At 46.1% G+C, this 23959-nt stretch overlaps 1 protein-coding gene across 3 annotated transcripts; it reads left to right on the forward strand.

Annotated features, from left to right (window-relative positions):
* Positions 1-1463: 1463 nt before the first annotated feature.
* POU2AF3 (POU class 2 homeobox associating factor 3) lies at positions 1464-19356 on the forward strand. Of its 3 annotated transcripts, none has more exons than XM_082201065.1 (5): positions 1464-1558; positions 9330-9424; positions 14278-14341; positions 15919-16148; positions 17142-19356. In XM_082201065.1, the coding sequence occupies exons 1-5, from the start codon at positions 1552-1554 to the stop codon at positions 17496-17498; spliced, it is 753 nt and encodes a 250-aa protein (XP_082057191.1). In that variant the 5' UTR covers positions 1464-1551; the 3' UTR covers positions 17499-19356. The 3 variants fall into 3 exon arrangements, with proteins under 3 accessions (XP_082057191.1, XP_082057190.1, XP_082057189.1); XM_082201064.1 differs by lacking the exon at positions 1464-1558 and adding an exon at positions 2274-2526; XM_082201063.1 differs by lacking the exon at positions 1464-1558 and adding an exon at positions 2868-3234.
* The last annotated feature ends 4603 nt before the right edge of the window (positions 19357-23959 follow it).

Raw genomic sequence — 23959 nt, forward strand, 5'->3', positions numbered from 1 at the left:
TCTTGTTCTCTTTGTAAACCACTTTCAGGTTTTACTGTGATCAAGCAGTATATAAATCTTGTGAAATAAATATGCAATTTCTGCCTCTTGCGAGCAAAGTGTTTTTATCACTATCGATATGCTTTTTTGGGGAGGGAAGCACAAGTCACCTCCTCTTGAACAGATATCCAGGGATTTTTCCTGCATCTCTCAGAAGTCTTTTCATCCCCTCTAGCGTACTTTTAAGGAGATTTGCATATATATGTATATATGCAATATACGTACATATGTGCATATATATGTATTTTTTTTTAAAAAAAAGGATTACAGGTTACATGTGCCAGAGGCTATGGAGTGATGAAAAGCCAGTAGAAAAGAAGTATTTCTAAACCCATACCACTCCCTAACTCAAATCAAGTTATATTTGTTGAACTTTTGTAATAAAAAAAATGAACTGGAACAATGGCCAAATTATAACCAGGGTAGATGATTAACAGCTTCGCCTACACGCTGGTTGACCCAGCTGTCCCTGCCTGAGGCCTTCTGCTACCCCGTGAAAGGGGGGGGGGGCAGGATTATGAAAATGCAATGTGAAATTTTTGGGAAATTTCATCCAAGGGCAACATTATCTCACAACACCCAGTGCCGCTGCAAGAGAACTGGGGCCGGGCGTGGGGGTGACCAGCGATCCCAATGCATTTCTTTCCCAGAATGCAAACCAGAACAGCTGTATTGCGAGGGAGGGACACATCTGTCTACGTGAAACAAAACTTTGGTGGGGTGGGGGAGCCACATGCAATGGGGAACACAAATAGGAAATGCCAGTGGAAGTGACTGTAGCTCTGTTGCCATCAGCAAGCATTCCTTGCAGGCCTCGACAGCCTTTCCTGGCCCTGCCACGCCCCCCGAGGGCCATATTCGCTCCCAGAAATCTCACATGTGGCCCCCCAAAGCACACCCCGAACCCCACGGCCCCCCACCTGTTGCAGGAGCCCCCCCGACAGCTGGCAGGGGACATTAGAGGTCCGCAGGAGAGCTTGCCCTCCTCTCCCGTGAAAATACCACCCATCCCCAGGGATATCTGGGTTGTTTGTGGCAAGAATGGTAAAAGGTGGGCGATGTCCCCCAAGCAGGGGTCCCAGGGAGGCAGCAGTGATGGATTTTATTCCCTCAGACCCTCTGCTATGTGGGGAGATGCTCTTTTTCACTCAAAGGTAGGCCATTTTGTGGAGCCTTTGAATATTCAAATTGAAACTATCGCGCAATCATTGATTGTCAAATCATTGGATTCTTGAGGTTTTAAATACTTGGCTTGCGGGGAGAAAAATTCAAACTTATATCTGTAGGTATAAAACATTAATATTGTTTGTCTCCCACTCGAGATCTCCACAAAGGGTTTGGAATGATTTTTTAACTGAAAAAACCTTGTTTTCTTCTCTGTTTTCCTCTTGAATTAGGAAGCCCAGCTGAGGATCCCTTTTTTTTGTCCACAGAAGATCCCTGGGTGTAAAGAGAGAAAAAAACACAACCCAGAATAAAGACTTTTTCTTCTTCTTCTTCTTGCCCTGGAAAATGTCAGGTAAGTTTGATTTCATTCTCTCTCTTTGTGGGGTTTTGGTGGGGAGGGTGGATTAATTCTCACCCGTGTAGTTTGTTGGGACAGTTTGCTTTCAAATAAAACAGGGTGGAAGAGGAAAGGGTGGGGAGAGTTAAGAACAGGAGGGCACCAGTGGCTCCAAAATGCAGTGAAATCAATGTTTCTTTAAGTGCATGCAAGTTAAATCTAACCAGATGCAAACTCATATACATAATAAATATATAAATATATATGCACAGGCGCACACAACACATCAGAGCAACAGGGCTACAGGAAAAAGAAGCGTCTCAGCTGGGAATGTTCTGGAGTGCAGCTGCTCCAAACTTCACTGTGAAAGGCAGCATTTAAATATATATATGTATATGTATAAGTATAAGTATATATTTAAAACACATATTGCTTATGTGGAATTTTCACCTCCAAAGCCAGCCTCTCTGCCCAGGCAACCAGGGGCTACGGATCTCCAAATTACAAACATTTCTCCCCCTCCATCCCCGGGGTGCAATTTAAGACTTCAGCCACGTAACTTGCCAGGTGATTAGTTGTGGATTTTAATATTCAGGGGACGATCAGAGCCCACCCACCACGACAGCGGGGCTTAGCCAGCCACCTGGCTCTCCCCACTTCCCGGGAGGAAGAGGAGAGGCTAAATGAGTGCACCCCTAATACAGTAGGGTGGGGTGCGGTGGTTGGGGGGGGGGAGATGCGACTTTTTTTTAATGGAGTGCGGCGCTCAATAAGGGTCGCTTGTGCCCACAGGTCCCCCGTGCTATTCCTTTTGAGTCCAGCGGCGGCGCTGCCGCGCAAGAAAATCCACGCGGAGAAAAAAAACCCCGCTGCGCTCCCCACGCGCGATCGCTTTCCATTCTTCCCACGCGCAATATACGCTTTCCGTGCACGGCTTGGGGAGGCAGGCAGATATGCGAGGTGGAAGGAAATGGGTACCTCAGGTGGGTCTCTTGCGGGTGGGGTGTAAAGTAGGGGCAGGGAGATTGTCGGTTGGGAAGAGAAGCCGGATACTTCCGAGTAAACAGACATAGGATCGCGCTGCACGCGAGTCCCCTGGATTGCGACGGCTCTTTCTCCGGAGCCAACGTGCACAAGGTTGCAATTGTTATTTTTTTGGCGGGGGGTGGAATAAATGCAAGCTATCAAAAACCGTGTATAGAGTTTGCAATTGCTGTGCACGTTGACTTCGGAGTCCCGAAGCCGGATCCGGGCCACGTTTTACTCGGAAGTAAGCCCCACCCCCCGCCGTGCTCCACGGCGCTTCCTTCTTTCCAGGTAAGTAAGGGCAGCTTGGCAGGCGAGGAATCGCCCGCCGCTTTGGCAAGGAGCCTGGCTGGAGATGGCGCGGCACCTTTACTCCCGAGCAAGAGGGCTGCGGTCCCTCCTAACCCGACCTCGGGAGCCACCCGCAGGGAGATTCCTTGGAGCGGATCCGGCCTGCCCCCACCCGCTTTCCCGTTCCCACGTGCGGGTCGTGCAGGCCTCGGAGCGCGGGCCTGTTGGCCGGCGGCGCGGACAGGAGGCAGGCGCGGAACGGAGCGCGGCGGCCCGCAGTTACTCACGGCGCTTACGAGGGAAGCCCGGACCAGGCTCCCTCCGGCGCAGCCAGCCTAGCGCAGGGCTCCGATCCGTGGCGCGCTTACTCCGGAGTAAGCCCCGTCGAACTCGGCGTGCCGTGGAATCGGCTTGCAAACGGCTTGCAGCAGCCCGCTCCCCATCTGTCCCCCCCTGCTCTTCTTTTTCTTATTTTTGAGGAGCGGGGAGGGATCAGAGCCCCCCTCTCCAAATTTCACCGCTTTCTTCTCTCCCCCCCCCCCCACTTCCTAGTCCTCAGATGCCTATGCAAAGCTCCCTCACACACACCCTCCCAAAGCAAACGCGGGATTTACTCACGAAAGCAAGGGTTCTTGGGCGAGATGTTTGCACCACCCAGAGACATGAAATGGCAGGATTCTGAGCTGCGGAGAGTGAATAGGCTTTTCCTGCAAAACTACCCTTCCTAGGCGGCCCCGCAAGCCCTGACATTTAAATCGGATTGGGGATAAACGCATTTGTGACATAGGCGCGCCTTGTGCAAAAGGGACAGTTCAGGGAGCTGGCCAGACACCAGTTGTTCCTCTCCCTCGTGGGAATCGGCTCTAGTGTAGGTGGTTGGTGGGTGGCAGATATGGAGTAGCAGGAAAACATCATAAAGTTGGGCAGAAGAACCCATTTCATCCATACTTACCGCTGAGTTTAGAGGCCCACTACAATTTACAGAGTTGGTGTGCAAAGAATTACACAGGGTTGTACCCAGTGCTGGTCTTAAGAGTAGACCCCTTGCCGTTATTGGACCTGACATACTTAGGTTCATTGATTCCAGTGGGTCAGCTCTAGCATTGAATCCAGCCCACAATAGGAAGAAAGGAAGCTGCCTTATATTCAGTCAGACCAATTGGCCCATCTTGTGTGCTGTTGTCTAGACACTGGCAGGCAGCAGCTTTCCAAGGTTGCAGGCAGAGAGTCTCCCCTAGCCCCATGCAATGCTCTAAGTTGCAGCTGCTCAAAAGCACCTCTGAGTGCTTGCCTTGCATACCCATCTGGGTAGCTTTTTAAAAAAACAAGGGATGAACTTATTTACTGATTGCATTTATATCCAACCCACTTTCCTGGTAACGCCAGGTGGCAGGCACGATTCTCCGCCTCCTCCTTTAACCCCCACAGCAACCCTAAGCTAAGAAGCAGTGAGTAGCCCAAGGTGAACTTCATGGCTGAACGAGGATTTGAACCCAGGTCTCCTGGGTCCAAGTCCAACACACCAACAACTACTGTATACCACACTGGCTTCTGGGTATTGCTGGTCTCAGCAGCAGGGCCAATGGTAAGGGGTGATGTACATTGGAGGCCCCAGAGAATTTGGATGGGCACAAGTTCTTCACCCTTCCTTTAGACAGTGACCCTTGATTCCGGAATTCCATTCTGCATGTTTGCAACACTTTGAGCCGGCCAATCTTCTAGAAGCCATATAAGTTTTTGGTTTTTCAGAAAGGGGCGTCACGCCCAGTGGTGGGGTGGGTACCACCGGTGTAAGAGTGGGGGCTAGGACACCAGGATTGAAATCCCCTCTCCACCATGAAGCCCACTGAGTTTTCAAACTCGCAGGGTTGTTGTTGTTGTGAAGCTAAAATGGAGAAGGGGAGAAGTGTGTACTTTCTGAGCTCATCGTAGGAAAGGTGGGATATAAATGTCACCATAACCAGATTACTACTGCTCTGTGGTGCAGCTGGGTAATTTTATACTGTACTTTGGACTTACACAGGGGCCCACCTCTTTAGATAAAAGGTATAAATTTACTCGAGTCTTACTGCACCATCGCATGTAATGCACACCTAAATTTTCAGAACCTTTGAAGCCAAAAAAGGTATTTGCTGGCGAATGTAAATGTGCTGTCGAATCTAATATGCACCTTAATTTTCGCAATGTAATTTGGCCAAAAAAGGCGAGCATTAGATTCGAGTGAATACGGTACTACTCCACCAAAATGTGGTAACGCAACCTTGCTGTGTGTGTGTGTGTGTGTGTAAATTTCCTAAAATCCTAGCCTGATGGCAACATTCGTACTCCCGCATCATGACTGCACTCAGTGTAAGCAAGGCTGCACAGAATCTTGAAGCAACTCAGTCTGGGGTTTTTTTTGGGGGGTGGTGGTGGTGGTACTTCCACCCAATAAGGCCAGCTAGCACTGAAAATAGTAGTGAGTTCCAGTAAAAGAAAGGCCTCTCGTTTTCCTTTTCCCCTGGCACAAGATACATTCCTGAAAATAAAAATAAAAAAATACTGCCACTGATTATATACATTTAGGCATTTTGCAGTGGAATGGCATGGTCTCAGATGGTGCCAGAAGCACAAGAATTACCCAGGTTTCTCCCCCTGCTCTGTTTCCCAAACCTCTGCAGGGAAATAAAATTGTTGCAGCTTCTCATCTGGCAAACTCATTCTAGGAATTGTCAGTGCTGTTCGTCAGGGCAGGATACTGGACAGATGCCTGTGGTCCCCTAAGCAGAATGAGCAGGTGCCCCCCACCACCAAAAAAACCTGTATCGGGGCTCACTGACCATCCCTGGAAATCAATCTGTAACGCATTACTACCTAAGGACCCCTCCGTTCCCTGCAAACTGTCCTGCCCAGTTAAGACCATTAAATCCAGAATCTAACATTATGTAGCTGCAGCACTGAACGTTGTTGGCTGAAACTTGATGCTTCTGTTTTCTCAGGACAGGTATCGCTTGTTTGGCTGTTTAATACATAGCACTTGCATAGCACTTTTTGAGCGTTGTGGAAGACCTTCACATTTGCTCTCCTAGGCAAGCTTCACAAGAGCCCTGTAATGTAGACTGGTATCATTCTTCCCACCCCGTGGATGGGAGTGAGAAAGACTGAGACTAACGCTGTGTACACATCGTACATTTAAAGCATGTCTCCCACTGCCCAAGAATCCTGGGAACTGTAGATTGTTAAGGGTATCTCTCTGAGGGGCTCCCAGGGTTCTTGGTGTGTGCTTTCGATGTGCTTACACAGCCTCTAAGCGTGAGCTAGAGTAAGCAGGTGGAACTATGGCAAAGGTGAGGTTTGAATTAGGGACACCCCGGTTGCAAGGAATTCACAGCCAGGCAGCATAAGCACATGCAACTGGGGTAGCTCAGTCAATAGAGCACGCTACTCTTAATTTCAAGGTTGTGGGTTTGAGTCCCACATTGGGCAAAAGATTCTTGCATTGCAGGGGGTTGCAGTAGATAACCCTTTTTGTCCCTTCCAGGACTCCAGGATTCTGTCATTCTATGCATGTCTGCTAGGGACGCGGGTGGTGCTGTGGGTTAAACCACAGAGCCTAGGACTTGCTGATCAGAAGGTTGGCGGTTCGAATCCCCACGACGGGGTGAGCTCCCGTTGCTCGATCCCTGCTCCTGCCAACCTAGCAGTTCATAAGCACGTCAAAGTGCAAGTAGATAAATAGGTACTTCTTCGGCGGGAAGGTAAACGGCATTTCTGTGCGCTGCTCTGGTTCGCCAGAAGCGGCTTAGTCATGCTGGCCACATGACCTGGAAACTGTACGCTGGCTCCCTCGGCCAATAAAGCGAGATGAGCGTCACAACCCCAGAGTTGGCCACGACTGGACCTAATGGTCAGGGGTCCCTTTACCTTTACCTGTGCATGTCTGCTAGGAAGTAGGTCTCACTTTGCTCAATGGGGCTGACTCCAAGGTAAGCCCGCACAGGATTGCACCATTAATAACGACTGTCTACTGTTGGGACAGCGCTGGCCCCCGGCCTATAGATGTGAGATGGGCGCACAAACCCCAGAGTCTGTCAAGACTGGCCCGCTCGGGCAGGGGTACCTTTACCTTTACCTTTTACTGTTGGGAAGAGTGCTAGTTGTATCTGTATAAGTGCAGCGCTCACTTCCTACTGTTTAATGACCAGCTGTATTTTGTTGTTTAATGACTTTGGGTATTTATTTATCAAGACAAACACACCGCTTAATTTTATTTTTAAAAAAATCTCTTGAGCAGTTCACATAAAATGATATAAATATTAGTTTAAAGTAGCAATAGAAACAGATAGCGTATTAGTGGTGGATTTATACTGGGCTGTCCGCACGTCATTCTGCTTGGGGGAAGAACCACAAGTAGCAATGGGACATGCACCGATCTGAAATGAAGCAGTGCGCCCTGAAAGCAGGATTGCGCATAGCTGCCCCATATTGAGCACAAAGTGTTATGAATGCAGAATTAAATAGACGTGCCCATGAAGCCTTGGATCACAGTATAACCAAGGCTCTTTGTTACTATAAGAAAAAATAGGGTGCAAAATATCGGGGTGTAGCCCATGGCTGTAGCCAGGATTTTTGTTGGGGGGGCCAGGACTTTTGTTGTGGGGGGAGGGGCAGAGCCAACGTGATTGGTCAGTTATGTATTTCTATTGTTTTACTTGATTGGGGAGGGTAGCTGCCCCCCTGCCCCCTCTTGGCTACACCAATGTTGTAGCCAACGCTGGTCCCTATTCAGACTGTAAGTCAACCCATTGACATTAACAGACATGGCGCAACTCATTTAGGGTTATTGATTTCGGGAGGCCCACTCGGAGCAGAACTTCGTTGGAGACACCCCATTAGTTATGCAGTAAGCTTCTAGGATAATCTTCCAGCCTTAAAATTCTACTTGCGTCTCCCCAGTCGTGCTGAAATGTGTTCTCCTCTCTGCCACCGCCCTCCCCGTGAGAATCAAATGGGAGGGTTCCCAAAACTGAGTTGCTGTTACATGAACGGGAACTCCTACTGGGTCACGACAGGGCCATCAGGCATGACAAAAAGATACTGAGCGCCCTCCCTGCGGTGGGGGCAGATTCCTCAGACTTACTGACCAGAATGGAATGAGACTGCCTTGAGTGTAATCTGGATTTAATCGGTTTATCGAACTCTAAACTCATGGTGGGGGAAGCTTTATTTGACAAATGTTTGACAACATGCATTCTATCAGGAAGTGTTTACAAATTAAGGAATGGTTACAAGGCCATCCACCTCTGCCTAAAAAATCCACAATCAGTAGTTTGAATGACTATAGACCAGTTGCACTGACTCCAATCATCATGAAGTGTTTTGAGAAACTGGTGCGCCGTCACATTATCTCCTGTCTTCCATCAACTTTTGACAACTACCAGTTTGCATACAGAGCAAATAGATCCACAGAAGACGCCATCAATTGTTTGGTTGTTGTTGTTGTCTTGCTTTTGTTGTTTTAAGGGATGGCATCCAATTTCGTTGCACTTTGTGCAATGTTGCACTTGTGTAATGACAATAAAGAATCTATCTATAATATATTCAGAGAGATATATACTGACATCAAGTTTTCCTTTAAAAAAAAAAAATGCTTTCGATCATTCCACTCATCCAACAGTCTGCCATTGACCCTCTCTTTCTAAAGTATTTATATGTTATCCATGAAAGTCTGATAAATGTTCACACAAATACAGTTTTTAGTATAAGGGAATGATGGTGAACATTTAACAGTGCAGTGCTAACTATATATACTCAGAAGCAAGCCCCAATGAAGTCAGTGGAGCTTACTCCCAGGTAAGTAGGGTTGGAATTGCAGCCAAGACAATAAGTGCCAAAGTGGCGTTGCAAACTAAGTGGGATTTACTTCAGAGTGTTATTATTCTTAATAATAAATTGCTATTATTTATATATTGCTTAATGGCAAAGTAGGTGCCTAGGTAGTTTGATGATAAAAGCCAATAACACTACTGTAACTTAAAATTGCAGGTATAAAAACCAATTATGCAAACATTAAAATGTAAACATACACAATGTTGTACACCACCCTGTGATCTTTTGATAAAGGGTGCTATGTAAAGTGTAATAAGAATAAGAATAAATGCTATGTTGTGCTCAAGCTGATGTAAAAAATCCAACTGAAACATGCAAAGGCTCAAACCACATTTTAAGGCTTTTCCCCTTACAAGTTTATTTTGACTTCCTGTTTTTGTAATTCAGCATGACTTTCAGCTCCCTGCTACCCAGAGGTAAGTAAACCCTGTAAAGGAGGAAATATTTCAAGGTAGCGTGGTCAGGATTAGAACCCAAGTCTCCTAATTCCTAAAGTGTAGAATCACTTGCTTAAGCAATTTATGACTCTGAGCTGGTAAACCTTAAACTCACTTTTTACTTTTCAGAATATAAAATCCTATTGTTAAATTGATTCTTTTAGGAAAACCAAAGGTCTATCAAGGTGTCCGAGTCAAGATTACAGTGAAGGAGCTTCTGCAGCAGAGAAGAGCCAAGCAGGCTGTGGCCGATGAAGCCGTAAGCACCTCCTCCTCTTCCACAGTTGTGGCCAATTGCATCATCATAATAAACCACTTGTTATTTTCTTCCTTTCAATTAGTGACGTGGCCTGCACCATGCCACTTGGTTGTGCAACACTTGAACGTGTGTGAACTAGAACCTGGGATCGTGAAACAGCTGTTCCCACATAGCACCACTTCAGATTGAAGGGGCGGTGCATTTGAATCCTTTCCTACCAAACCCTGCATGTAGAAAACTAGCTTGTCAGTGAGAAATGTGGGGCTTAGAACCCTTCTCCTTAGCATATTAGCTTTCTATTGCAAGGATTAAAATATACGCAAGAGCATTCACCGTTGTCACCCTCCACTTGCAATCTGAAGTGGTGCAGCCCAGTAACAGTTTATTGCTCGTTTAGACTGGGTCTGACTATAGAAGAAACATTGTACTGGAGCTGATGCAAAGCCGTATGAAAGTCTTCCTGCAGTAGTTCATTCATACATACAGTGGTACCTCAGGTTACATACGCTTCAGGTTATAGACGCTTCAGGTTACAGACTCCGCTAACCCAGAAATAGTACCTCAGGTTAAGAACTTTGCTTCAGGATGAGAACAGAAATCATGCTCCGGCAGCACGGCAGCAGCAGGAGGCCCAATTAGCTAAAGTGGTGCTTCAGGTTAAGAACAGTTTCAGGTTAAGAACAGACCTCCGGAACGAATTAAGTACTTAACCTGAGGTACCACTGTACTACCAATCACCCCTCAAGCATTGAACATTTATCTGTAAACCAGCTATAAGGTGCCCTCTTTGTTCTCATAAATTAATGCATGACATTTTTGACCAGTATTTTCTGACCAATCAAGTATCAAAGTGCAATCATCATCTGGGGACCTTCTTTGTGTGCTTCCTCCACGAGAGGTCTGGAGGGTGGCAACACGAGAACGGGGCCTTCTCTGTGGTGGCTCCCTGTCTGTGGAATGCTCTCCCCAGGGAGGCTCACCTGGTGCCTTCATTAGACACCTTTAGGCACCAGGCAAAAAGGTTCCTCTTCAATTGACATTAGCATTCTATGGCCTTTAAAATGTCTTTGTGGGGGGAGGGTTATTGGTTTGTTTTTGTGTTCTTACGCCTTTTGAGTTCGCCTTTTGTATTTTTATGTTGTGGACTGCCCCGTGATCTTCAGAGGACGGGCGGCATGGGAATTTAACAAACGATAAGAATGAAAACCTAATCTGCTAATTTTAGCATCAGAACATGGGAAGCTGTATTATGCAGAGACCATTAGTCCGTCTGACTTAGCCCTGCCTACAATAAATGGCAGTGGTCCTCCAGGTTTGCAGCTGTATCTGGAGATACAGGGAGACTTCTGCATGCAACACTTGGGCTCTAACATCTCAACCAGAGGACCTTTCCTTTCTGTGGGTGGGTTGCAGAAAGTGGAAGTTTTTGGTCCAGAAGAAAGAGGCAGGAGGGGGGTGAATTCATTGCTGAAGGACTGCTCCAGACACACCAGTCTGGATGTGGCACCACAAGCCAGCTTTTGCAATGCATAAACTGTGGAGGTGGAATTTTTCGGGACTGTGCTTGAATTTCTGCTGAGTTGCTGCTCCAAAGCATCAGGGAGGGTTATGACACAGAGACCTGGGTGTTTCTGTCACTCTCTGATGCCTCCACTCTGGATGTTAGGCCAACGCAAGATTCCAGGTTACACCCATCCCTGTGTTGCAATTTAAACCATGGCTAGTCTTACATGGTCTCTCTCTTTTTTAAAAAAAGCTACAACTCCCATTTTCTAATGGTGCGAGTAGGGTGGGGAGGCTATAGCTCAGTGCTGCAACACCTTCGCATTCAGAAGGACCCAGGCATCACCTGGCATCCCTGGCATCACCATCCGAAAGAATCAGGCAGCAGATGATGTGAAAGGGTTTGTGTCCGAAACTCTGGAGAGGCGCTGCCAGTCAGAGTGGGCAATAGTGGGCTAGATAGGCAAATAGTTTGACCTTATATAATGTAGTTTCCTGTGTTACCATTTGTTAAATTTACAAAGCAAGAGTGCGTAGACTTTTGAGTTTCCAACATTTGTCATCTTTGGAGTAGACCCATTGAAATTAATGGACATGGGTCGTTTAGATCTGTTAATCTGATGAGAGGAATTTACTTGGGTGCAGCCTGTGATCTCATAATAATAATAATAATAATAATAATAATAATAATAATAACAATTTATTATTTATACTCCGCCCATCTGGGCGGCTTCCAACAAGAGTTAAGGTGTAGCTAAAAAAGGTAAAGGGACTCCTGAAACTTAGGTCCAGTTGTGGACGACTCTGGGGTTGCGGCGCTCATCTCACTTTACTGGCCAAGGGAGCCGGTGTACAGCTTCTGGGTCATGTGGCCAGCATGACAAAACAACCAGAGCACTACACGGAAACACCGTCTACCCGCCGGAGCGGTACCTATTTATCTACTTGCACTTTAGCGTGCTTTCGAACTGCTAGGTTGGCAGGAGGAAGGACCAAGCAACGGGAGCTCACCCCATCGCGTGGATTTGAACCGCCAACCTGATCGGCAAGTCCTAGGCTCTGTGGTTTAACCCACAGCGCAACCCACGTCCCATAAGGTGTAGCTAATCGGGCTCAAATGCTGATTATGGTGTAACAGAGCATCCTATAGCTCAGGAATGGGGAACCTGAGGACCTCCAGATGATATTGGACTACGTGGCCCATCATCCCTGATCAATGGCTGCACCGGCTGAGCCCAGATTCCCTGCCTCTGCCATTGCAGGAAGGTGGGAAAGTGTTAACTGCTCTTTGAGAGGAGGAGTGATCAAGCAGTCACACACAGCACATTGCACTATGTGCAAAGAGCTCCCCTGGCTTATGTTGCTTTAGTGATTTGCATAAAGAAAGAGCCAGCCAAATACTGCTTCCGGGTTCACATCACTGGAGGGCTGTTTTCCACCTTCACAGATTAACTCTAGTACCCACCTGTTGCTGTTCCTTGGAAAAGACATTTGCCCTTTGTCTAAGAAACTGGGCAATCTGGGAAGTATGTGTGTGTGAGAGAGAGAATCAATCCCTTCAGCACTGAAATGACCCTAGTGAAGATACGTCTTCTGATGACATAAAAATGTGTGAATGTAGTTTAGTTTTCTAGCTGTACTGTAAGAAAACAACAGTCGCTTTCTTATCTACTGTAAGCAGGAGGTTTTAGAACACAAGCAAGGCAGCTGTTAGATGATCCTGCGGGCAGCCTGCAAGGGAAGGGGAGAGAAGAGACGGCAAAAGAGATTTTATGTATTGGGGCACGAACAATATGCAAACTGAAACACAAAATCACCATTGGGAATTTGCACTTCCTCAAATTTGGCAGTGCATTTCTTCTATCGAGTAATGTGTGTGCGATAAAGTGTGCATAAAAATGCATATATTACGTTAAAAGAGCATACAAAAATGCTTTATGTTAGGGGAAATTGTTTGCAAAAATGTGTGTATTAGATGAAATTAGCAGTAAAATGCAGACAAATTTTCACAGACTTCTTTTAAAAAAGAATCTGCTTGCTGATGTGGAAATGTGTGTTTAAGAGTGGAAAAATGAGAAACAGAGAAATAAAAATTGATAGATTTGCTCACCTGTCATTTCATATCATATCCTTCCTCATGCAGGAAAGAATTTAAGCTTTCCTCAGTTTCTACTGACAGTGGCTCATGATGCTGTCTCATGTTTGTTCCTGAGACTTTAATGCCATTTCATATTCCTGTTTCTGCTTTTTTTTTTAAAAAAAAAAAAAGTTTCTTAGCTGCCTTGGGAGTGTCCTAAGCATTGTGTGTCAAAAATGGAATGTTATAAATAGTTAAATAATTTTTAGTGTAAATACACAGATTAATAGCAATCCCAGAGGGACCTCTCCCCAATATTTAAAACCAGTGGGTAGAGGGTTGTTGTAACATGCAAGATCTCATCTGAGAAATTTCACTAGTTTTCTTTGTGACTCAGATGGCTTTCCTCAACATCGTTTTGGGTGTTTGAAACTGCCTTCGGATTTCACTTGAGTCGAAACCTGGCAAGGAGTGGAGGGACTGTGAAACACCCCCCCCTTGGGGAAAAATTTCGTTCATCTTATGGAGAACCCCTGTTTGTGGAAGACCCATCCCACTTGTTTTGAGCTGCCTTCGAATTCCTTTTTAGGTGAACTCTTGTGTCTAGGCTCTAGACTTCTGGAGTTCAGTTGGAACAGCTGCTGTTACAGAGCCTGCCTTTATGGATTTAACTGTGATCAAACAAAGCAAGGTTGTAAATTCCAGCGGGGGAATGCTTTGCAAATAGGGGTGACCTTCCAGTAACTTTTAAAAAATATTTCCTGCTCTCGGTGGCGCTTCACCCTAAACACAGGCATGTTGATAGCAGGTTATTTTTTAAAAAAAACCAACCAAAAACGCTGAGAGCCTGTCCCATGGCAAAATAGTGCGTTCTTAACAGATTTCAGGAATTGCATGTTTCTTATATGGGAGCATGCATCTTATGAGTTAGGTAACCAACTAACTAACATCTAACTAGGTTATTGTATTTTAGTGTTTTGTTGGAAGCCGCCCAGAGTGGCTGGGGAAACCCAGCCAGATGGGCAGGGTATAAATAATAAATTATTATAAATTATTATTATAACATGCCCACAACTTCAATTTACACAGATAAAAGCAGAATCAACCTGCATTGCTAACCCCCTGCATGTTCCTCTTGGAGAGAAAGCCTGGACTTACCTCCACCGTGTTAAGGGGATGAAGGAAGGGGGGAGGGAAGGAGGCAAGGAATTCCTTCTGCTTTATAAATGGAGAACCACCCAGCTGTGCTTTGCTTTATTCCTTGTGTTCTCAGGTTTCCGGAGAAGGCAGTGGCAACAATGTCCAGTTCACGGAGTCTTTCTCCCCTCCCTGTGCAGGTTGGTACAAAAAGAGAGAGAGAGAGAGTGCCTTTTTTCCTCTCCCCCCCCCCACTTTCCCCTCTTCTCCCAAAACACATCCCACTTCTTTCCCAGACTTCCTAAACTTGGTATTTAATTAGGAACCTAGCCAATCAGAACTTTGCTAAATGCAGAGGAGGACACAACGAGGGGGAAGCCAGCAAGGATGTCCTCGCCCCACCTGGCAGCCTCTTCATCTCAGTTTGGTGCTGGCCTATAGAGCAATCCTGTTCCCAAAAGGAACTAAAGGACCAAGTTTAGTGGCTTGCTTTCTCTCCCATCCCTTTCTTCTCTCTCTCTCTCTCTCTCTCTCTCTCTCTCTCTTCCTGTTAATCCAGCAAGGGGGGGGGGGTTAATCTTTTCACATCTTACATCAGCTCCTTCCTGGTGTGCAAGAACTCTTACTGTCAGAAAGTCCTTCCTGATGTTTAGTCCTTTCTTGTAACTTGAATCCATTGGTTCGGAGCAGGAGAAAACAAGTTTTCTCCATCCTCCACGTGACAGCCCTTGAAGATGGTGGTCATATCTCCTCTCAGTCTCCTCTTTACCCTAAGGCTACCAGATCTCCCCCCCCCCCCCAATGAATCAACTTTTCAACTTCAGTAGGAATGATAGGATTTTGTCAGGGGACTGATTTGTAAATCTGGGGACTGTCCCTGGGAAACGGGGACGTCTGGTAACCTTACTTTACCTTGCTAAATATACCCAGGTCCTTCAACTGTTCCTCATAGGACGTGGTTTCCAGACCCTTGAAGATCTTGGCTGCCCTCCTCTGCACACCTTCCAGCTTGCCAATAATCCTTAAATTGTGGTGCCCAGAATTGGGCACAGTACTCCAGGTGTGCTCTGACCAAGGCAGAATAGAGCGGTACTATTACTTCCTTTGATCTGGGCACTATCCTTCTGTTGATGCAGCCTAGAATAGCATCAGCTTTTTGCTTTTTATTCTGCTACTGCTGCATTGCATTGTTGACTCATATAAAGCTTGTGGTCTGCTAAGACCCCTATATCCTTTTCACGTGTACTATTGACAAGCCTGGTGTCCCCCATCTCCTATTTGTGCAGCTGATTGTTCCTGCCTTGTGTCGAACCTTACACTTGTCATGTGTTCTTCAAGAATTGTGTTATTTTTATGGATTTTTTCCCTTTTCTTATTTGCTTGCTTTCGGCTGCCCTTTGGCTTGTGCAAAAGGGAGCGTATACCGTATTTTTCGCTCTATAAGACGCACCAGACCACAAGACGTACCTAGCTTTTGGAGGAGAAAAACAAGAAAAAAAAATTCTGAATCTCAGAAGCCAGAACAGCAAGAGGGATCGCTGTGCAGTGAAAGCAGCAATCCCTCTTGCTGTTCTGGCTTCTCTGTGATAGCTGCACAGCCTGCATTCGCTCCATAACACACACACACACATTTCCCCTTACTTTTTAGGAGGGAAAAAGTGAGTCTTATAGAGCAAAAAAATACAGTAAATCATCTAAATGATGTAACATAACTAAAATGACAGCTGTTTGTCCTTGCGTCCTACTGTCTTGTTCTCTCCTCTCCTTCCTCTCTTAGCCCCTTACGTAGACACAGAACTTGCCTCTTCTTCGTCTGGCTGCGTACAACCCTGGCAGTTCCAAAACTGCACTGCCTGCGAGGAGATCCCCAGTTACTTGGAGCAGCTGGTTGATTCCTGCCTTCAAACTGAGCTAACTTTGGATGCTACTATGGGGACTACCCAGGGCAACATGCCTTGCTCGCCCGACAGCTTCCAACTAGGCCCTCCCTACCTCAACCAAAGCCTGGTAATTGCACTTCAGTTTTTATGGGTTGGGGATCAGGATTCTACAAAGCACCCGTATGCTTGGGGGATTTATACAGCAGGAAAGTAAGAGCACGACTGCAGGATAGAAATTGCCGAAAGCTGTAAATAGCTTTGGGAGAAGCACAGCTGCTCTTATGGAGCCCTGCTGTGGGGCCTCTGTTAAAGCAATTAAAGAAAGCCAGTGTGATAGTGTGGCTAGATCATGGGTAGGCAAACTAAGGCCCAGGGGCTGGATCCGGCCCAATCGCCTTCTAAATCCGGCCCGTGGACTGTCCGGGAATCAGCGTGTTTTTACATGAGTAGAATGTGTCCTTTTATTTAAAATGCATCTTTGGGTTATTTGTGGGGTATAGGAATTCGTTCATTCTCCCCCCCCAAAAAAAAATAATAATCCGCCCCCCACAAGGTCTGAGGGACAGTGGACCAGCCCCTTGCTGAAAACGTTTGTTGACCCCTCAGTTGGATTGTGTGACTAGGGCTTGGGAGACATGGGTTCAAATCCCCACTCAGCCGTGAACCTCACCTACGCCAGTTGCTGTCTCTCAGCCTAACCAACCTCACAAGGTTGTTGTGAAGATAAAACGGAGAGGGGGAGAACAGTGTTTGCCACCTTGGGCCCCTTGGAGAAGAGGTGAAATATATAGTGGTACTTCAGGTTAAGTACTTCATTCCGGAGGTCCGTTCTTAACCTGAAACTGTTCTCAACCTGAAGCACCACTTTAGCTAATGGGGCCTCCTGCTGCTGTCGTGCCGCCAGAACACGATTATTGTTCTCATCCTGAAGCAAAGTTCTTAACCCGAGGTACTGTTTCTGAGTTAGCGGAGTCTGTAACCTGAAGCATCTGTAACCTGAAGCGTATGTAACCCGAGGTACCACTCTAAAGGGAATCAATAAATGAAGCCTGAAGCCTTAATTATTATTGACTTTTTCCCTTAGATGCCTCCTTTTCTCTCTCCTCTCCCTTCTCTGTAGGGTCCTGGATCCCCGGATTCCTCTGACCCCTCCAGCTCATTTGATTACAGCTACTCTCCACCGCAGCCTCCTCCTTTCACCCCACTCTCTTACAGCTCCCCTTCCCCTCTGGATGCCAAGAGCTGCATGTATCCATCGTCGGAAGGAAGCCCCTATCACCAGCAGTCCCAGTTACAGTACAACCACGCCCCTTCTGCCTGCTGCTGTACGTCTTGCGGCTCCCAGCACTTGGACGCTTTCAGAGTACCGGAATATTTCCCCTACGCAAACACGGACTGCAGGGACTATGCCCCTTCCGTCTCCGTAGCAGATGACTTCTTCCGGAGAGATCGGAGCTGGGATACATGCTACAGCTAATGGGGGAGTGTCCGGTTGGCGGCCGCTGTCCTAAACGCAGGAGATCAGCATAGACTCTGGTTGCCATTCTGGTTGGAGGAGGGTGCAAGCATCCCAGCTTCACAGAGTTCTTCATCGGGTGTAATGGAAAGGGGGTGACATTATTAGACTGTTTGTTCTCTGCGCTAAAACACACACACCGGAGAATCCACATTCTTCTGCACAGAGAAAAGCTGAATGCTGCAAGCGACTTAATTGATGTGAATGTCACTTATTTTGCCTAATTTGCTTTGCCTCTGCTGGTTGTGGGGAGGATCAAAGGGGCTAGACAGGGCGCTGCCGTTGTACTCCTGGCCCACTGGGTATCTTACTCAGCACCATGTCTTATTTCATCAAGCACTGCCTGTATACTTGCAAGCACATCTCTGTAATCAAAAGTACTAGAAACTTCTTTTTTTAAAAAAGGCTTGAGCTAAACTGTGCATCCAGCAACACATTTTGCAGTTCTTCTGTACCCGATTGGAATTGCGGCATGTGCACAGCCCGTTGTTTAACACCCTGGATTAGTGGCATGTTTTACCCTCGCAACCCGGCGTGCTCAATATATTTAAAACTTTAGTCCCCTCCAGATGAAGGGTTCTGTGAAATGCAAAAGCTTGCATACGCCTATCCATAGAATATATATTCTGTTTCCTTCATCTCTTTCATAAATACAGCATGTATATATGTTTGTGCTCGGATCAGATAAGCCAGTATATTGCCTCCACGAACATAACCCAACCTTTCCTTTCTTCTGGTGGTGTTTTCTGTGGGGTTCATTTAAGGGTGCGCACAACGTTTTAAACCACATCACAGCATTTCTCTCGCCATCCTGTCATTCTTGTATCTTTGATTCCATTAAACAAACGTCAGCCAATTTGCCGCAGATGGGTGTGTTTCCCCCCTTTCATTCTCGCAGCACAAACTGATAGCTGGAGGCGTATTTCAATGCATTGCGTTCACACAGAATGAAATAATTGTAGAGTGGGCTGGGACCTCGGTGGCTATCTAGTCTGACCCACTCTTCAGCGCAGAATATGCAATTACAGCACCCCTGACAACTGCTTAAATGCCTCCAGTGAAGGAGAGAGCCCAGCATTTCCACTGTTGAACAAGTCTTGCCATTAGGAAATCCCTCCTAACACTTAGCTGAAATCTGCTTCCCTGTAGTTTCCAGGTTCTAGATTTTTGTCCTGATAAAATTTTGATTTTTGTCGTGGGAGAGATACTTTCCATTTCCATTAAAGGCTGAGTGGGGAGGTTTATTGGATATTCCAGGGTAGTCCTATAGACTTTGTCAGTATATGGGTGTAATCTACCATTGGGGTCAGTTAGTCAAACCACCCCATCTTTCCTCACTTATGGCTAGCAGCATGCAAAGCCTGCAGAAACAAAAATTCACCAATAAGCCAGAATTTGAAGTCCCAAGTACAGTAATTATTCTGTCTTTGCTCATCAACATGAAGCACTTTGGACGTCGGAAGTGTGGCTCAGTCTTCTGAGATCTGAACCACACATTTTGAAGCCTATGTCTACAAGGACTGTAAGAGGCAGACCCACATAGAATTCATTACAGTAATCAAATCTAAAGGTTACCAGAGCATAGATGACAGAAGTTAGGCTATCCCTGTCCAGATAGGGGCACAGCTGGGCCACCAGCCAAAACTGATGGAACAATAAAACAACAGGGTGGCGATACAATGACTACTGCTGTCGAAGCAAGCTAATATCTCCAACTGTCTGTAAACAAACAATAAACATCCATAAAAATGGCAAAAGTAGTTTCTTTCCCAAATAGATTTTATCTTTATCAGTAAATAAAGAGTTCACTTGTATTATACCAGTGGTTCAGTGCTTATTTCTTCTCTTTCTAAAATAGATTTTATCTTGAACAATTGCAAACACAGTAATAAAGAGTCCACTTGTGATATACCAGTGGTTCAGTGCTCAGACGGTGTTCCGGTAATCAGACGTTTCGTCACTAAAGAGCTTAGTCATCAAGCTGTCAGAATCAATTGTATCAGAACTGCACAGAATTAATAAGTAGAATAAGGAAAATTAAAAATACACTGAGAATGCATAATTAAGACATACCTTTGTAGTAAATAATATACAAGGTAAGACAGTATGTATACAACTTAAAGCAGGGGTATATCTACAAGCATAAAGGCGAGACAATAACTAGTCCATTCACACATACATAGTTAATACCCTTAGTCTCACTAATACAAAAAATCTCTGGAAACTTACCTGTCCCCATCTGTATGTTTCCATAGGGAGGAAATGTATTTAAATTTGTGAGCCCTACTCATGTTTCTGAAGGGGGTTTAACAAACTGAAGGACACCATCCTCTTTCTATGCTCCTCCTGATATAATTGCTTTTGACAGCTTGATGACTAATCTCTGTAACGATGAAACACCTGATTACCGGAATCTTTATTTACTTTTTTCCCCTTCAATTTTTTTTATTGATTTTCCAAATTTATAAACAAACACACATAAATCCTAACTGTAATTATGCCACTATTATTAACATTGTTAGGTGACTTCCTCAAATCCCCCTGGCTGAGTTTCAATGTATATCATTGTAACGGATTTCCTAAACTAATTTCTCATAAAATTTACTTAGTCGCATAACATCTTTCTTTCTTTTCATATTAACTTTAAATGTATTATTCTATAAGATCACATATTTAAATCCTAAGCCAATCTGGTACTTGCAAGTATTTCTGTTTAGGTTATCTTAGCATATTTAGTTAAATAGTCTTTGAATTTCATCCATTCCTCCTGGTACTCCTCCTCCTGGAACTCTTTATTTACTGTGTTCGCAATGGTTTAAGATAAAAGCTGATGGAAGGCACTCCTCATCGCTGAGGCCTCCTGAGCCTCAAAGTGGTTGCAAGGGATCCAAAAGTACCACCAAGCTACGTACCAGAGGAAGTGTAATCCCATCAAGAGCAGGCAACCTCCCAGCCCTCAGGTCTAGGGAACCATTCACTAACAGTGCCTTTATCTGGATTGAGTTTTAGTTTGTTAGTTCTCATCCAGCCCATTACCAAGGCAAGGCTGGTCCAGCGCTTCCACTTCTGCACCTGCAGTTGTAAAGGAGAAGTAGAGCTTTGTGTCATCAGCATATTGCTGACGCCATACTGCAAAACTCTGGATAACGCCAGTAAGCAGTTTCATGTCGATGTTAAACGGCACAGAGGATAAAATTGAAGCCCGAGGAACTCCACATTAAAGGTTCCACAGGGCTGAAGAGCACTCCCCAAGCATCATCCTCTGGAAACGACTGTCCAAGTAGGACCAGAACCACTGCAATGTGGTGCCACCTACCCCTAACTCGGTAGCCAGAAGGCTACCATGACCAATGGTATTGAAAGCCACTGAGAAGTCGAGGAGAATTAACAGGGATACATTTCCCCTGTCTCTCTCCCAACAGAGGTGACCAAAGCAATTTCTGTTCCAAAACCACACCTAAACCCTGATTGGAATGGTTCTGAAAATTCATTTCCTCCAAGAGTGCTTGGATCTAGTCTGCACTCACCCTCTCCAGAACATTGACCAAGGAAGGGAGATTAGCAACGGGTTGGTAGTTACTTAGATTTTCTGAATTCAGGGAGGGTTTATTAAGAATGGTGTGGTTTACAGCTGCCTCCTTCAAGCAGGCAGGGGCCACCTGCTCTCAAAAGGAGGCATGTATCGCCTCCCTGGCCCAGCCAGCTGTTTCCTCCCTACTAATTTTTATCAGCCAAGAGGGCCAAGGGTCCAGAACACAAGTGGTGGCCCTGACCAATCCAAGCAGCTTGTCCACATCCTTAAGCCTTACTAACTAAAACTCCTCCAACACAACAGGACTAGACAGTGCTCTGAACACCCCTTGAGAGTCATCTGCTGTAATAGCGGAGTCAAGATCCCAGGGGACGCAAGTGATTTTGTCCTCAAAATGCTTCACAACAAAGCACAGCGAGCTACTGTTGGTTCTTTGGGGCAGCCTGTAAGAGGCCCCATACTACCCAGAAAAGCTCTGGCACAATAAGGATGCAATGGAGGCAGCAAAGTACAGTGGTACCTCAGTTTACGAACTTAATCCGTTCCGGAAGTCCGTTCTTAAACCGAAACTGAGGAACGCTTTCCCTAATGAGGCCTCCCGCTGCCGGTGCCCTTCCACCATTCGACTTCTGTTCTTAGACCGAGGTAAGGTTCGCAAACCGGGACACTACTTCTGGTTTTGCGGAGTTCATAAACCGAATAGTTCGTAAACAGGGCTGTTCTTAAACTGAGGTACCACTGTGTGCCTTCATTACTGCCTTCGCTGCCACATGGTAGACTAGATCAGTGTTTTTCAACCACTGTTCCGCGGCACACTAGTGTGCCGCGAGATGTTGCCTGGTGTGCCGTGGGAAAAATTGAAAAATTCGAAAGACTAAAAAAAAAAAAAGGCAAATTTTCGCCCACTAGGCAGGCGCCGGACTGTGTCCACCCTATTTTCCATCCATCCTGGGTGGGGATCAGATAGGATGGGATCGGATGAGAGCAGACAGGCGGTCCGCTCTCATCCGATTCCCCATAGAGAGCAGCGGGGCTCTGACATCTCCCTCTCCACACACAGTGGTGGTGTGCCTCGTGATTTTTTTCATGAAACAAGTGTGCCTTTGCCCAAAAAAGGTTGAAAAACACTGGACTAGATGATAAGCCCTCTCCAGGGTTTGATTGCATTCAACTGGACTTTTCCTCCACTTGCGTTCCAGCTGTCTCCCAGCTTGTTTCCTTGCCCTAAGCTCTGGAGTATACCAGGGTTGAGAAGAAGTGGGCTCCCCAAAGTGGGAGAGGCCGCTCAGGGGCGCTCATATCAACGGCCTGAGCCATTTGGATGTTCCAGAGGTGGGTCAAGGCTTTGACAGATATGCCAGTCAAATCAGCCAGAAAATACCCCAGAGTCATCTGAAAGCCCATTGGATCTATCAAGTTGGATCATCCGACTTGGTTCTTCACCTCTATAAGGTGCTGAAAGCCTAAATCTCAGCAGGAAGTGATCTGACCATGACAAGTGACCGATGTCAATATCGCACACTTTTCCTGCCCAGTTGAGAAAATAAGGTCCAGAATGCGGCCTGCCACATGTGTTATGTATTTGCATATTAACATCTGGATTTGAAGGAATCTTGTATCTCCACCTCTAGAAGCCCATAGTGACCCCTGCTGGACGTTTGTAAAATGTTCCATTTCCCCCCATGGCCTAATAGGAAAAAAATGCAATGCCTTTGAGGATATGTTCCTGTTATTCCATTTAACAGAACATGTTTTGGGTCAAAAAAGAGCTTTTTCCTTAGTGTGATTTTTGTTCAGATTGTGGCTGCAGGCAGGGGGAGGCTAACCCTACAACTACTGCTATAGGTGCCATTATTTTAAAACTTCCCTGCTTAGTTTGCTTCTGACAAATAAGCTTCCGAAAGGAAGTCTGTCTTTGCACAATGCAAAAAAACTTAATTCTGTGCCTGCGCTATGCATTCAGAGCTACTAAAAACCAGTGGCGTAGCGTGGGTTGTCAGTACCCGGGGCAAGGCAAGTAATTTGTGCCCCCTAACCCGTGGATTTGCGCCCCCTAACCCTAACCCCCAGATGTTGCGCCCGGCCCCCCCTGCACCCCCACACTACGCCATGGCTTCTTCCCCCAAAGAATTCTGGGAGCTGAAGCTTGTTAAGGGTGCTGAGAGTTGCTAGGAGGCCCATATTCCTCTCACGGAGCTGCAATTCTCAGAGTGGTTTAGCAGTCAATCCCTCTTGACATCAGTCTCTGGGAGTTGTAGGGAATTGGTAATTACAGAGTTAAACATTGTTTCCGGTTACTATGGGTTGGAGCTTAGGTGCCATGCTTTAGCTTTTTAAAATTGTGGTTACTTTCATTTTCCTCTGCAGTTGTGCCTTAGCCTGTTCCTCAGCAAAGAGCCTCTTTTGTCCTGGGTCTCCAAAGTGAGTAATCTTGCTTTATATTCACAACACCCGTCATCTCCATCGAAAAGTATTCTGGGCAGCAGGCGATGGGCAAGATCCTCTCTGCCTGAGGCTCTTCAGGAACCTCACACTGTCTGAACAGACCAGAGGTAGTCAGTGTGGCGCTCTCTGGATATGGTGAGATGACAGCTCCCACCATCCCTGCCAACTTGCCATGCTGTCTGGAGCGGATGGGAGTTGTAGACCACTAACACTAACACCGCTGGAGGAGACAGTACTTGGCAAGAGGGATGAACAGTCTGACCTTGGGGAAGGCTCGTAGCTCTGTGGTGAAACATCCACCTTGTATGCAGAAGGTCTCGGGTTCAATACCCAGTTGCACCTTCAGGTGGGGTTGGGAGAGACTCACTGCCCAAACCCCTGGAGAGCTGCTGCCAGTCTGTGCAGACAATACTGAGTGGACCAAAGCTCTGACTCAATGTAAGGC

This window comes from Podarcis vaucheri (assembly GCF_965113315.1).
Source record: "Podarcis vaucheri genome assembly, chromosome: 15".
Classification (NCBI taxonomy): domain Eukaryota; kingdom Metazoa; phylum Chordata; class Lepidosauria; order Squamata; family Lacertidae; genus Podarcis; species Podarcis vaucheri.